Genomic DNA, 12,500 nt, shown 5'->3' with positions numbered 1-12,500 from the left:
GATATGGTATGTGGGAGGCAGTCTTTCAAAAACGCTTTAACATTGATTATACTTATCAGTTTAATGCCACGTAAATTAATTTAAATTTCCCCTGGAATGTGATACCTGGAAAGTCATTAGGGGTTTGAGGTGAAAATGCATAATTTCTCTTTCGTTTCTTTCCTTTTTTTTCTTTCTTTTTATATTAATCATATTTTTTTCATTTAAAATCACTGGCCCCCGTTGATCAAATGATAATGGGATTAGCATTTAGTTCAGTTTTTATAATTGTTATGTATGTCGACATCATGAACCTTATTGATCTTCCTATTGAAGAAGAACTATTGAATTTGTTTTGGTAAATAATAGTCCAGATATATAAAAATCATATATTTTCTTCTATAACTTAAATGAAAAGACTCAGCTTAATTGTAAATCAGACAAATTTTACGTTTCCGCAAACACTATAGCTGTATACATATATATATATATATATATATATATATATATATATATATATATATATATATATATATATATAATAAGAATATATACGTATGCATCCACCAGCCTAAAACACACACACACACATACACACACACACACATATATATATATATATATATATATATATATATATATATATATATATATATATATATATATGTGTGTGTGTGTGTGTGTGTGTGTGTGTGTGTTTTTAGGCTGGTGGATGCATACGTATATATTCTTATTAATGAAGTTCTTTTGCAGAATATGGAAAATGAATGCTACTTTGCAGTTTAAGGATAATATATAAGCGTTTTTCACATGGATCTGGGACAGAGATGCTTCTTTTGGTAAACAGTAAATCCTTGGCTGATATTCGGGATAAGGATGATAATTTTTATTTTGATTTTTAAAGGTAATCCGATTTTTCTCACTAAAATTCAGAATTATTTTAAACTTTTATTTTGCGGATTTTTTTAACCTTTTTTTGTCAGTCACGTTATAACATTTTTTTATACTTTCATACTTCACACCAACCACCTGTTCACTGTAATTTTGTTTGTCTTCTATTACGGTAATGAATGACCTTTTCTTGACCCCATAGGTTGAAATTTTACCCTAAAAACAACACATATCTGCCCTCCCCTCATATCCATCCTTCTTATTTACATGACCACAGTAAGATTCTCAGTGGAAAGCTAAAAATGAATAAAATTGAATCATGAAGCTTCGCTGTAATTGGTCAGTTGATTATTTTCACATAATATTTTACGAAAGAGACGCATATCGTGACAAGGGGAAGGAATTTGCGAGAACCACGTGGCGGAACAGTGGTCCAAAGGATGCAGACTTTGAAACGCTAGTTGTATCTGCGGTTGCGAGAGGATGAATCGGTTCTGACGTGGGGTTTCTAAAAGTAAGAAGACCGCGGTCTTGTGGAAGAGAATGTTCTTGCAAAGAAGGATTGCCTTGTGATTGTGAAAGTAAATATTCCTTTTGTGGAGAGTTATTTTGTGGAAGCCAGTGTCCATTGTCAGGTGGAGAATACTCAAATTGTGGTGGAGATAATGTTACTCGTGGTGGGAAGTAAGGATCTATTTGAGAATAATCTCGCTGCGAAGGAGAGAATTCTCCCTTTGGAAATGGATTCTCTTCTTCTTCTGGGGGAGGATAACTCTCTACTCTAAGAAAAGAATGATCCTCTAAAGTAGAATCTTGAATTATATCATTAGACGTAGAATATTTCGATTCATCACCAGTAGATTCAGAATCTTCTTCAGTAGATCGAGAACTCTTATCTCGGTCTACTTTTAAGAGCCTTCCGGTGATCTGACTTGATGATTGGTGCCTTGGGATTTCTGGCGTCTCGTAGAGGGTCACCTGGCCATAAGCATCACCTGCGCTTTCGGCCTCTTGTATAATCACGTGCATCAGCAGGTGATCGAGTGGAGACTTCCTTGATTTAGTAAGTATGATTGAAGCTTCATCTCTTGGTGCTTCGTAGAGGTCTGACGTGATTGAAGCCTCATCTCTTGGTGCTTCGTAGAGGTCTGAAGTAATTGAAGCTTCATCTCTTGGTGCTTCGTAGAATTCTGAAATTACTGAAGCTTCATCTCTTGGTGCTTCGTACAGGTCTGAAGTGATTGACGCTTCATCGCTAGGTGCTTCGTACAGGTCTGGAGTGATTGAAGCTTCATCTCTTGGTGTTTCGTAGAGGTCTGAAGTGATTGAAGCTTCATCTCTTGGTGCTTCGTACAGTTCTGAAGTGATTGAAGCTTCATCTCCTGTTGCTTCATACAGGTCTGAAGTGATGGAAGCTTCATCTCTTGGAGTTTCGTACAGGTCTGAAGTGATTGAATCTTCATCTCTTGGTGTTTCGTACAGGTCTGAAGTGGGAGTTGGGTCTAAATATATCGTTCTGACTTCTGAATTGTCAAGACTGTTTTTAAAATCAGGCACTGGTCTATCCAAAGGCACTGGATAAGCAGTAGCTACTGACAGAACAGTGTAGTCACTTTTATGTTCCTTGTGAATATTCTGAACTGGAGTTATTGCAGACACAATAGGCACCAATGTTGTCTTCCTTTGGGTACCGTAAGCAGTGCTTACGAGAGGAATTGTGGGGTATTCTTTCAAGTTTATATACGTCTTGGTGACAACCCTTGGGATATCATATACCTGCAAGCCTTCCTGGCCAGTGAATACTGTAGAATCATGTATACCTTCTGTTCTGTCAGTTTCTCCAGAGTTGCCATCTTTCACATTGTGGGAAGACGTATGTAAACCACTAGGATGATTTATAACTGAATATTCAAACACTGGAAGTTCATAGGTTCTAGCAATATGTATTGCATCCCCTTCATGGAAATGTTTTTGTGACCTATCATTGTCAGTCTTAGTTGCTTGAACAATCACAGAAGTGTCATGATGGTTGTTAACAGTTGTAGTAGTTGCAGGTCTGTGATGTTCAAATCGATACTTTTCTGTTCCTGCTTGTTTCTGTGAAGACTCTGTGCTGTGGTATATTGTGAATAGAGTTTTATCACCGCCGTTATCCTCTATTTCTTTATACTCTTCATTTTCGTCTTGGGCTTCGTACGATTCAAGGGAGGATTGAACTACTGTCGTAGAAGGAGAAACATTTACTGAAAAGTCCAGGGGACGTTTAGGGTTCGTTTCTTCGGTGCTTGATATAAACGCAATCTGTTTAGACTTCCTCACCGGATGTTCATCAGCTACCGCACCGCCTATTGGCCCGCACTCAACGTTAAACCACCAATCGCAGACCAGAAGCCACTGGTTGAAGATCGTCCCGTTCGGGCACAGGAACGCGTCTCTGCGATAGCCTCCCTGACAGACGTAGTACACCTGACACCGAGCTTCTGGGGACCTGTCGGCGAAATACCCGACGTAGTCATGACAGGAGAACTTGGTACGAGGAACAGACGATAAGATAGGGTAATCAATGCCAGGCACCCCGCCTCCCGGGATGGTGGCTGCTAGGACTTCGAGGGCGTCGTATTTCAGCTGCTTCTTCTGTCTTGGATGCAGAGAGGCTGGTGAGGCCCGCGTGTCTTGGTCCCCTTCGGCGGACGCTCCAGTCATGGCGACTGTTTTGGAGAAAGGGAAATGGTACTTATGTGCTCAGAAAGTTAAAAGGAATAAATGAGTTATTGGTAATTATTGCGATATCTTGATGTTGCGAAAAAGTGATCAGCACTGTAATTTGAAAGAGTACGAATTATGCAGATTTTACTTGCCATTATTAAATCACAGCCAATGATAAACAGAACTTCAGCTTAGCTACACAATTTATTTTACACTTAAAACAAAACGAAATGATTACAAAATCGTACTTTATGCCGTTTTCTGTAGAACCGTAGAAAATATTTTAAAAAATACGGTAACCGTCTCATTTTATTCAAGATATGCAAATACAACAAAGTAAAAAAACAGTGAATGGAACTGCCTCCTGATAAATATGATCTCCATCATAAACATATTAAAACAAAAACAAAAAAAAGCTGTTCTTTAACACTTCATAACGAGGACAGTAACACTTCTTGCTTAATTTTCTAGATGCCGGTATACCATAAAACGCAAAGGAAACCTGAGAATAAAGAAAAACTTACCTAAAACAACGAGAAGCGTCAGCATATTATCCCAGGCACAGAGGAAACAGTTAGCGGACACTCTGTCAAAAGAACTGCCGGATGAAGAATGATTTACGACTTATATACGAATGAAAACTATGCCGCTGTTACTTGTCGCCATTAATTGTCACTATTAATTGTATTCATTTTGGAAAGTATGTCGTTAGGATATGGAAGGAGAATTAATTGCTTTGCTGCCTTCCTTTCACTGCAAGACAATGAGTTGTTGTTGTCATGTGACACAGGTAATCTGTCGTGTAGGTCAAAGAAGGCTGCAGTGTTATATATATATATATATATATATATATATATATGTGTGTGTGTTCATGTATGCATATATATATATATGTATATATATATATATATATATATATTCTTGGATATATATGTGTGTGTGTGTGTGTGTGTGTGTTTGTATATATCTGTATATATATATTTATTTATGTATATATATATATGTACATATTCTTGGATAAACAAATATATATATATATAAATACATACATACATATACACACATACAGTACATACGTGCATATATGTACTATATATATATTATGTATATATATTTATATTTATATATATTTATTATGTATTCAAAACGCTCTCTCTCTCTCTCTCTCTCTCTCTCTCTCTCTCTCTCTCTCTCTCTCTCTCTCTCTCTCTCTCTCTCTCCAGGAATAAAGAGATGGATGATACTAATGATAGCTTCCTGCTCTCTTTGTGTCACTGCTTTTAGTCGCAAGCGTTGGTAATTTTTTTTTCATTATTAGCCTCATTTATCGCAACGTGTGTTTGTTTTTCTTGTGATTTTCGTGTTAAACAAGGCCGTGAAATTACATTCCAGGAGACTTTCTCTCTCTCTCTCTCTCTCTCTCTCTCTCTCTCTCTCTCCAAGATTCTTTTCTTTTATGTCTAATTGGTTGTTTCTTATTATTTGTGAATCTCTCTCTCTCTCTCTCTCTCTCTCTCTCTCTCTCTCTCTCTCTCTCTCTCTCTCTCTCAAAAGTAGTGTATGTTGTACGCAGTCTATTTGTATTTTTAGTATTTATTATCTGTGATATTTCTCTCTCTCTCTCTCTCTCTCTCTCTCTCTCTCTCTCTCTCTCTCTCTCCATTGTGCTCATAACATTATGAGTACCATAATTATGGTAAATTCACCATAGTTACTTCTAGTAATAGTATTTTATACACTCCCTTCTCATGCAGTATATAGCTTTCGGGCAATAAAAGGTATTTGAATTACAATACATGAGTTACTGTTACAATATTTTTATTTATTATGTAAAACTTCATTTACACTGGTGACTTGGATGTAGCATTCCACAAGGAGTATTTGATAGATGAAGATTTAAAAGTTATATAAAATGAATTTAAATCTTTATTTACAGTGGTGAATTGGATACAGTAACCTATAAAGAGGATTTGAGAGCTGAAGATTTAAAAGTTATATATAAGGAGATTTAAAAGTTATATATAAAGAAACAACACGATTCGGTTTTGAAGCCAATTATGAATTGAAGGTGGAGGTAGAAGGTGTTCGTATTGAGACGAAGTACGGCACATGTTCGTTGGTCTATTCTCGTCCTATTCCTGTCTTGTTTCACACTTAGAACCTGTTCGGGATGAGGTATTGGTTCGAAGGCTGCTGGGTAGGCGGTACCGGGGAGGCATCTCGCGCCTCCGGAGCCAAGTATAACTGCTGAGGACTTTCATCTGTCATTCCGTCACTCCTGACGGAGGGGTCAGTCTCTACCGTAGGAGCGACGCCGATATCCGCGTTCAATCTCAGAAACTGGACTGAAGAGGCACAATCGACGTTGAACCACCAGTCGCAGACGAAGTACTGCTGGTTGAAGACCGTGCCGTTGGGGCAGAGGAAGGAGTCCTGACGCCCGTCGAACTGGCAGACGTGGAAGACCTGGCAACGGGCCTCGTCGGCGGTGTCAGCGAAGTAACCTGGGTATTCCTGGTCAGAGCAGGAGAACCCGGTGTCAGGTACCGATGAAAGAATCGGGTAACTCTCCCCAGGGACGCCTCCCCCAGGGATGTTGAGAGCTAAGGTTGCCAAAGGGTCTGCCGTTGCGTCTTGAGCATTAAGGGCGTCTGCCCTTTGGTCAGGAGCGTCGTATGAATAGCCGCTGGTTCTTGGGGTAGGGAGCTCGTAGCCTGATTCTGCGTATGCAGATGCAGCTGGAAGATAACAAGTGTTCGCATTATTGATGCAACAGAATTATTAATGTTTACAATGAATACAGGGTGTCCATAAAGTCATGGTGCAATTTGAAATAATTGTTGCTTCGTAACTACACGTGATAGAATCATACATGATAGGATTAATTTGTAAAAAGGATGAAAAGAAGAATGACCTAAATTTCATATTCGTCTTGTGAATGTCAACATGTCCACCATCATTGCTAAAGCAGAGAGAATAGTTCTCGGAAAACATTCCCAGCTGATTTTCACTAATCAATCACATCAGTTATCCTTGCTTTCAAATCTAAAGATCGAGGCTTAGTTGAATAAACAATACTTATACCGTAAAGATTTAGAAGTAAATTCCGGACAGCTATTTCGTTCCTTATACTGTTGTTAAAAACCATCACAGAGAATATTATAGGTGAAAGAGGCGAACTGATACTCATGTTCAATTGACCATTAATCACTCGAGTTTATTTTATATTTTCGGTTCTATGTTGATTATATATATATATATATATATATATATATATATATATATATATATATATATATATATTATATATATATATATATATATATATATATATATATATATATATATATATATATATATATATATATATATATACTGTATATACTGTGTGTATATAGTGTGTGGTGTTGATGCATGCAAGCGAAAACGGGAGTGGATGTGCAACTTATATAAACTTGGCTCATTCCCACAAGTAGAAGTGTTTGTTCAGTGACTTTCAGTTCCATTTCTCTATTAGCTTTTAAAAGCCGAATAAATCTTATCGGGAAAGATTATTTTTTTTTAAATGTCGGTGAATTCGGATACTATACAAGTGATTGCTGTAAAGGACGTTATTGGGTTTGCCTTTTTTCTTTCGTATCTTTCACTTAGCTTGTGCTTTTCTGTGCAGTATAAAATATGTTTTTCTTCTCTATTTTATTCGCGCTAGAACTTTTTTCAGTTGCATGTTGCAGTTTACTGCACAAATGTTCATAATTTTTTTTAATATAGATACCTCGGTTACTAACAAATCCATAGGCCCCTGGGGTTCAAATGTATTTCGCCTTGTTTAGTACCAGCCCCTGGGGGATCAAATGTCTGTTACCGAAGTGTTCATGTTTAGAACAGCGAACACGAATATTCCCATGTAAAGAATAACGAACCCAATAATCTTCTTGTAAAGAATAGCGAACCCTGCTGCGAGTTGGTTCGCTAATCTTGACATGATCCTCCGCTTGTGTTGAAGTACTAAAATGGCTGAAAATTTACGGTGAATGTAGTATTTTATCAAGATAAAAGCTGCTAAGGGAGTGGATAAAGGAATTCTCCTCTTAGTTGGAATTCGAACCAACGCGCTACAATAATGAGGTTGAAGCTCAGCCCAACAAATTGAATTGATTAGTGTTGATATTGCTATTTTAATAATTTTTGTTTGAGCAATAAACATATTTGTCTTGCTTTGTTGTTTTATTGTTTATAAATTGTCATCATATTCTGGTTTCTTGGGCTGTATAAGGCAGTCGATTATTGTATGGTGTAATACCACATTATATTGTAATAAATATATTGTACAGTTAAGGAAAGCTATGTCTAGTGAAAGACGATCAGACTACCTTATTTTTTCTCACCAATATTGTCAATAATGCTCAAGTACAACTCCACTCCTAGCAACACAAGCACATCATTTTTACGTTAGATTAGTATTTTTATGGAAATTACTTTATAAGGTAAACACTTCAGTTTTCGATGTCGACCTGACGGAGACTGGAAAGATTTCGGAGTTAATAGGCTCTTAAATACTTGTAACAACTTCAGTATTCTTGCTTGAATTCTGATTCCTAGTAACAACAATATTCTTGCTTGAATTCTGATTCCTAATCCGTAACATTTCCAGGAATGGTATCAACGTAGGAATGGCCCCTTACCGTAAAAATATCCCAAATATTCTCTTGCTTGTGTGTACGAGAATAAGAATGACCGAAATGTTCAAGATAAGAAATGGCTCGGAATACGGGGAGCGATTCCAACTTCAGAATTGTTACAAAATCAGTGCATAGGATGACATCAGTATTTGAGACACACCTCCTTACATATTTTAGTTTCCCACTCTGTTAGAGTTTGTTGTGTTGGTTGTGTGTTTGTGCGTGTGTGAGAGAGAGTGGAGTAGGGGAGGTATGAGAAAGAAAGAAAGAAAGAGAGAGAGAGATGGATGGGAGACTGGTAACCCAGAACCCCACTCTGTCTTTGCTTACCTAGAGCAAACAGGAGCACCCACGCCCTTGCCATTTTCTTCTTTTTTTTTTTTTTTTTTTTTTTTTTGCACTTTCGTGGTTCGTTGGAGATGTGGAAATCTGGGAGACGTGTATGGGAGACTTGGAAGGCAGAGGACCAGAAGTAGACGGAGGAGAGAAGGAGACCACGACAGAGAACAAGATGGAACTGTGACCATCTCCAGAACAGGGCACCAATTTATAGACCATTTTTGACACTTTCCTTTCCTCGTCCCCCAGACTCTCTCTCTCTCTCTCTCTCTCTCTCTCTCTCTCTCTCTCTCTCTCTCTCTCTAGTACACCAAGGGCACAGATCATATAAGTGGAAGAAAGTATGTTTGTGGTCTTATAATTTTTTTTTTCATGGGGGTGATCTCTTAAATTAGATCACCTTTCATTAGTCGGGCCCTGTCAAGGATGTCCTCTTGTGCCTATTGTTGTCTGTCAGTTTGAATTGAAAATTATTTTACTTTGATCAATATTGTGTCTTCTTAATTCTCCTTTTTTTTGTAAATTATGCTGTTCTTCGAACACCCGTGGAATTACATAGGCACCTGTTCCTTGCTTATTTGTGGGAGTTTCTGATTTGTAAATATAGCCAACTTGTATGACACATTATTCAGATGTTGGTTAGTGGCATATTGAACTTTACATGTAAAGAAGCTAACCAGTGTATTTTAACCAGTGTAAATACATAAGAAAATACAGGTCATGAATTTAATCTAGGATGCCTTAAGAAAAAGAAAGAGTTCTGGGAATAATTTTGTTAAGAGGATTAAAGTACACTTACGAAGAGTTCGATCTCATTAAAATTTGCATGGGCCAAGTAGAAGATGGATTATTGCCAAAAATGACGAATATTATGGTAATATTATCCTTGAAGAGGTACCTCCTAATAATTACTGGTTGCTATTTCAACCACTGACGAGTTGAAAGAACAATTTTTACTTAAAATTAAATTCACATATAATGGCTTGTTAAAGAAAATTAAGATTCTGAAGATAGTAGAACTTGAGAGAGTATCAGTGCATTACTACCCTAAAACAAATATTGTATTTTAATAATTTACTTATATTTTTATCCGTCTATTTATTAATTTGTTAATTTTTTTCTAATAACCGATCTCTTCTTTCTTTATTTCCTTTTACCTTCTTGAATTTCAAGTCAGTGGCCCCTGTAGGCTTGTTCCATATGAATAGGGTTCATCTGAATAATAATAATAATATTACCGGTAGCTGTTTCCACGGCATTTAATTTGTATAGAGTTTTCTCTATTCGTCTTGCAATCTATAAGACTATGTACAAATGAAATGTCGTGGACACGGCTATAATTTTCAACCCCACTGCCGTCAGAGAAGGACTCCTCCCTAATAATAATAATAATAATAATAATAATGTCATCACATAAATGTTCAACCTATCTCCATAAACAAATAAAATGAAGTTATTCACAAATAAACCTAACGATTCAGACCCACTACGCAGTTAAAAGCGAACTCATTTCTCAGAAATAATTTCCTTTAGAAATTACTGAGACATAAATATGAAATTGGCCTGACGTGTGAACCAGTGGCTCCTTTGTCTCAGTATTGAAACAACGATGGTATTCCTGATTAAAACTCAAGTATGTGGAATAGATGGTGCTTGCATGCAGGCGCCTAAATGAGAGGCAGGTATTCTGTGTTTACACAAGGCAGGTAATTGTCTCAGGAGGAAGAGCTGCTGCCAAGTGCTTTGGTGTATGGTGTACTGGAGGTGTGTGTATGTGTATATATATACTGTATATGTACATGTATATATATATGATATATATATATATATATATATATATATATATATATATATATATATATATATATATATATATATACTGTATATATACTAATGGAAAGCCGTTTATTTACAAATAGAAATAAGTGTTGAAAACGATGAACAGAAAGTCACGTAATTTTGGGCAACTTTTCTCTCCGATGGTCTCTGGGATTGAAGCCTGTATGACATGGGTCGTGTACAAATATTTAAGCTTTGGTCATCGGTGATTTGTAACTGTTTTTGTGGATTTTATTTCTACCGTGTGTTTTTTGTGTTATTTTCTGAAATATTTTACGTCCTGGGGTTTGTTTTGCTGGCGTTTAAATTGTGTTGTGCATTATACATACATACATATATATATATATATATATATATATATATATATATATATATATATATATATATATATATATATATATATATATATATATATATATATATATATATATATATATATATATATATATATATATATATATATATAAAGGCAAATGCCACGAAGGAAAAGTGAAACCACGGAGTGGTAATTTATCACGCTCCATATCTTCGTGAATCAGTATACACACAAACACACGTATATATGTGTGTATGTATATGTATACATATCTTTATGTATATATGTATAAATATATTTATGTACGTGAATACATTTAAATATACTGTATATATGACTGGCATATAAATATCTCTTTGAGGAGTCTTGAACTTTACATACCAGAGGCCTATTGGACTTGAAACAGATGACAGCGATGATAAGAACAGAAATTTACCCTTCAGATACAATGAACAAGAGCACCATTGCCTCTCCAAACCCCAAGATGCATCCTGGCTTTTACCGAAAACTAGAAATTTATAGTCAAGGGATCTAAGGCAAATCCAGGTTCCTGGGTTCGCCAGGTAAGTAAGCTCTGAAAATAACTTGGAGGAAATATGACCTGTTTCGTAGATCTATGGCCACCAGGCTCCCCTGGGAGGGGGGCTTAAGAGCCCCTCCGCTGACCCAGTGACCCAAGGCTCCTTCCAAAATCCCCAGAAGAATGCCTGTAATAAAGGTTTTGATTTAGTTGAATATTGACAGACGACATGAAAATTTATTTCTGTTTCTAATCCTTAAGAGCTAAGTCGGCATTATATAGTAATAATGTTCCACTAGCCTCTAAATAAGCTGAATGGGAACCGTGGATTGAAAAGGCATTTTGAATGATTTGTAAATGAGCAGTTGTATTATTATTATTATTATTATTATTATTATTATTATTATTATTATTATTATTATTATTATTATTATTATTATTATTATTATAGGTTAAAAAAAACTAAAGAACAGATATAAGAGAATAATAAACGTGTAACTCGAGTCTAGATTTACCCAGGTCGCGTGGCTTCAAGAAAAGGAAATTTAGACGAACGTATTCAAACCTTAATCCCTTTTCAGGAATTTAACGTTGAATTACAAGAAGTTATCCTTGAAATTGTAGCTGTAATAAACTTCATTAGGAATGTAATTAGGTTTCTTTACGAAACTTTTGTCTTGTCATTTTTGAATTAGTACAGGCGCCGTCTCTGGGCATTTAATGGAGATGGAATGTCAGAATTCTAACAGGTCTGATGATTAAAGTGCAGAAATGTGAGGGAATTGTTTCTTTCTTTTTTAATGTGCCTGTTATTTGTGGGATTTTGTTGTTTGCGGTTGTTTGACCATTTCTGTTCAATTATTGCCGTAGTGCTTATATATATATATATATATATATATATATATATATATATATATATATATATATATATATATATATATATATAAATATATATATATATATATATATATATATATATATATATATACACATATATATACATATATATATATATATATATATATATATATATATATATATATATATATATATATATATATATATATATATATATATATATATATATAAATCTTAAGAGGGGCAGCAAAGTGTCACTCTTCAGATCCTTATTTAGGATTTGGGATGATTCAATCCCTCCCACCTCGTTCACAGATGGCCATGAGGTCTCATCCATCCAAGCACATTAATGAATGTCTGTACACACACA

The 12,500-nt window shown here is 35.6% G+C and overlaps 1 protein-coding gene and 1 long non-coding RNA gene across 2 annotated transcripts in view; one reads left to right on the top strand and one right to left on the bottom strand.

Annotated features, from left to right (window-relative positions):
• LOC136845884 (uncharacterized) overlaps positions 1–12,500 on the top strand; it is a 315,993-nt gene that overhangs the window by 140,124 nt on the left and 163,369 nt on the right. The window lies entirely within an intron of this gene.
• On the bottom strand, positions 5,459–9,071 carry LOC136845593 (uncharacterized). Its single transcript, XM_067115754.1, has 2 exons — positions 8,589–9,071; positions 5,459–6,314 (listed from the first exon to the last, which is right to left on the bottom strand). The coding sequence occupies exons 1-2, from the start codon at positions 8,620–8,622 to the stop codon at positions 5,731–5,733; spliced, it is 618 nt and encodes a 205-aa protein (XP_066971855.1). The 5' UTR covers positions 8,623–9,071; the 3' UTR covers positions 5,459–5,730.

The sequence above is a fragment of the Macrobrachium rosenbergii genome, chromosome 14, assembly GCF_040412425.1.
Source record: "Macrobrachium rosenbergii isolate ZJJX-2024 chromosome 14, ASM4041242v1, whole genome shotgun sequence".
In the NCBI taxonomy this organism is placed as follows: Eukaryota; Metazoa; Arthropoda; class Malacostraca; order Decapoda; family Palaemonidae; genus Macrobrachium; species Macrobrachium rosenbergii.
This window is presented reverse-complemented; position numbering and strand designations above follow the sequence as displayed.

Excerpts from the sequence above, each read along its gene's own strand:
- LOC136845593 (XM_067115754.1), bottom strand. The coding sequence starts at position 8,622 with ATGGCAAGGGCGTGGGTGCTCCTGTTTGCTCTAG. Across the intron at positions 6,315-8,588 it reads GGTGCTCCTGTTTGCTCTAG|CTGCATCTGCATACGCAGAA; the intron begins GTAAGCAAAGAC and ends GTTATCTTCCAG.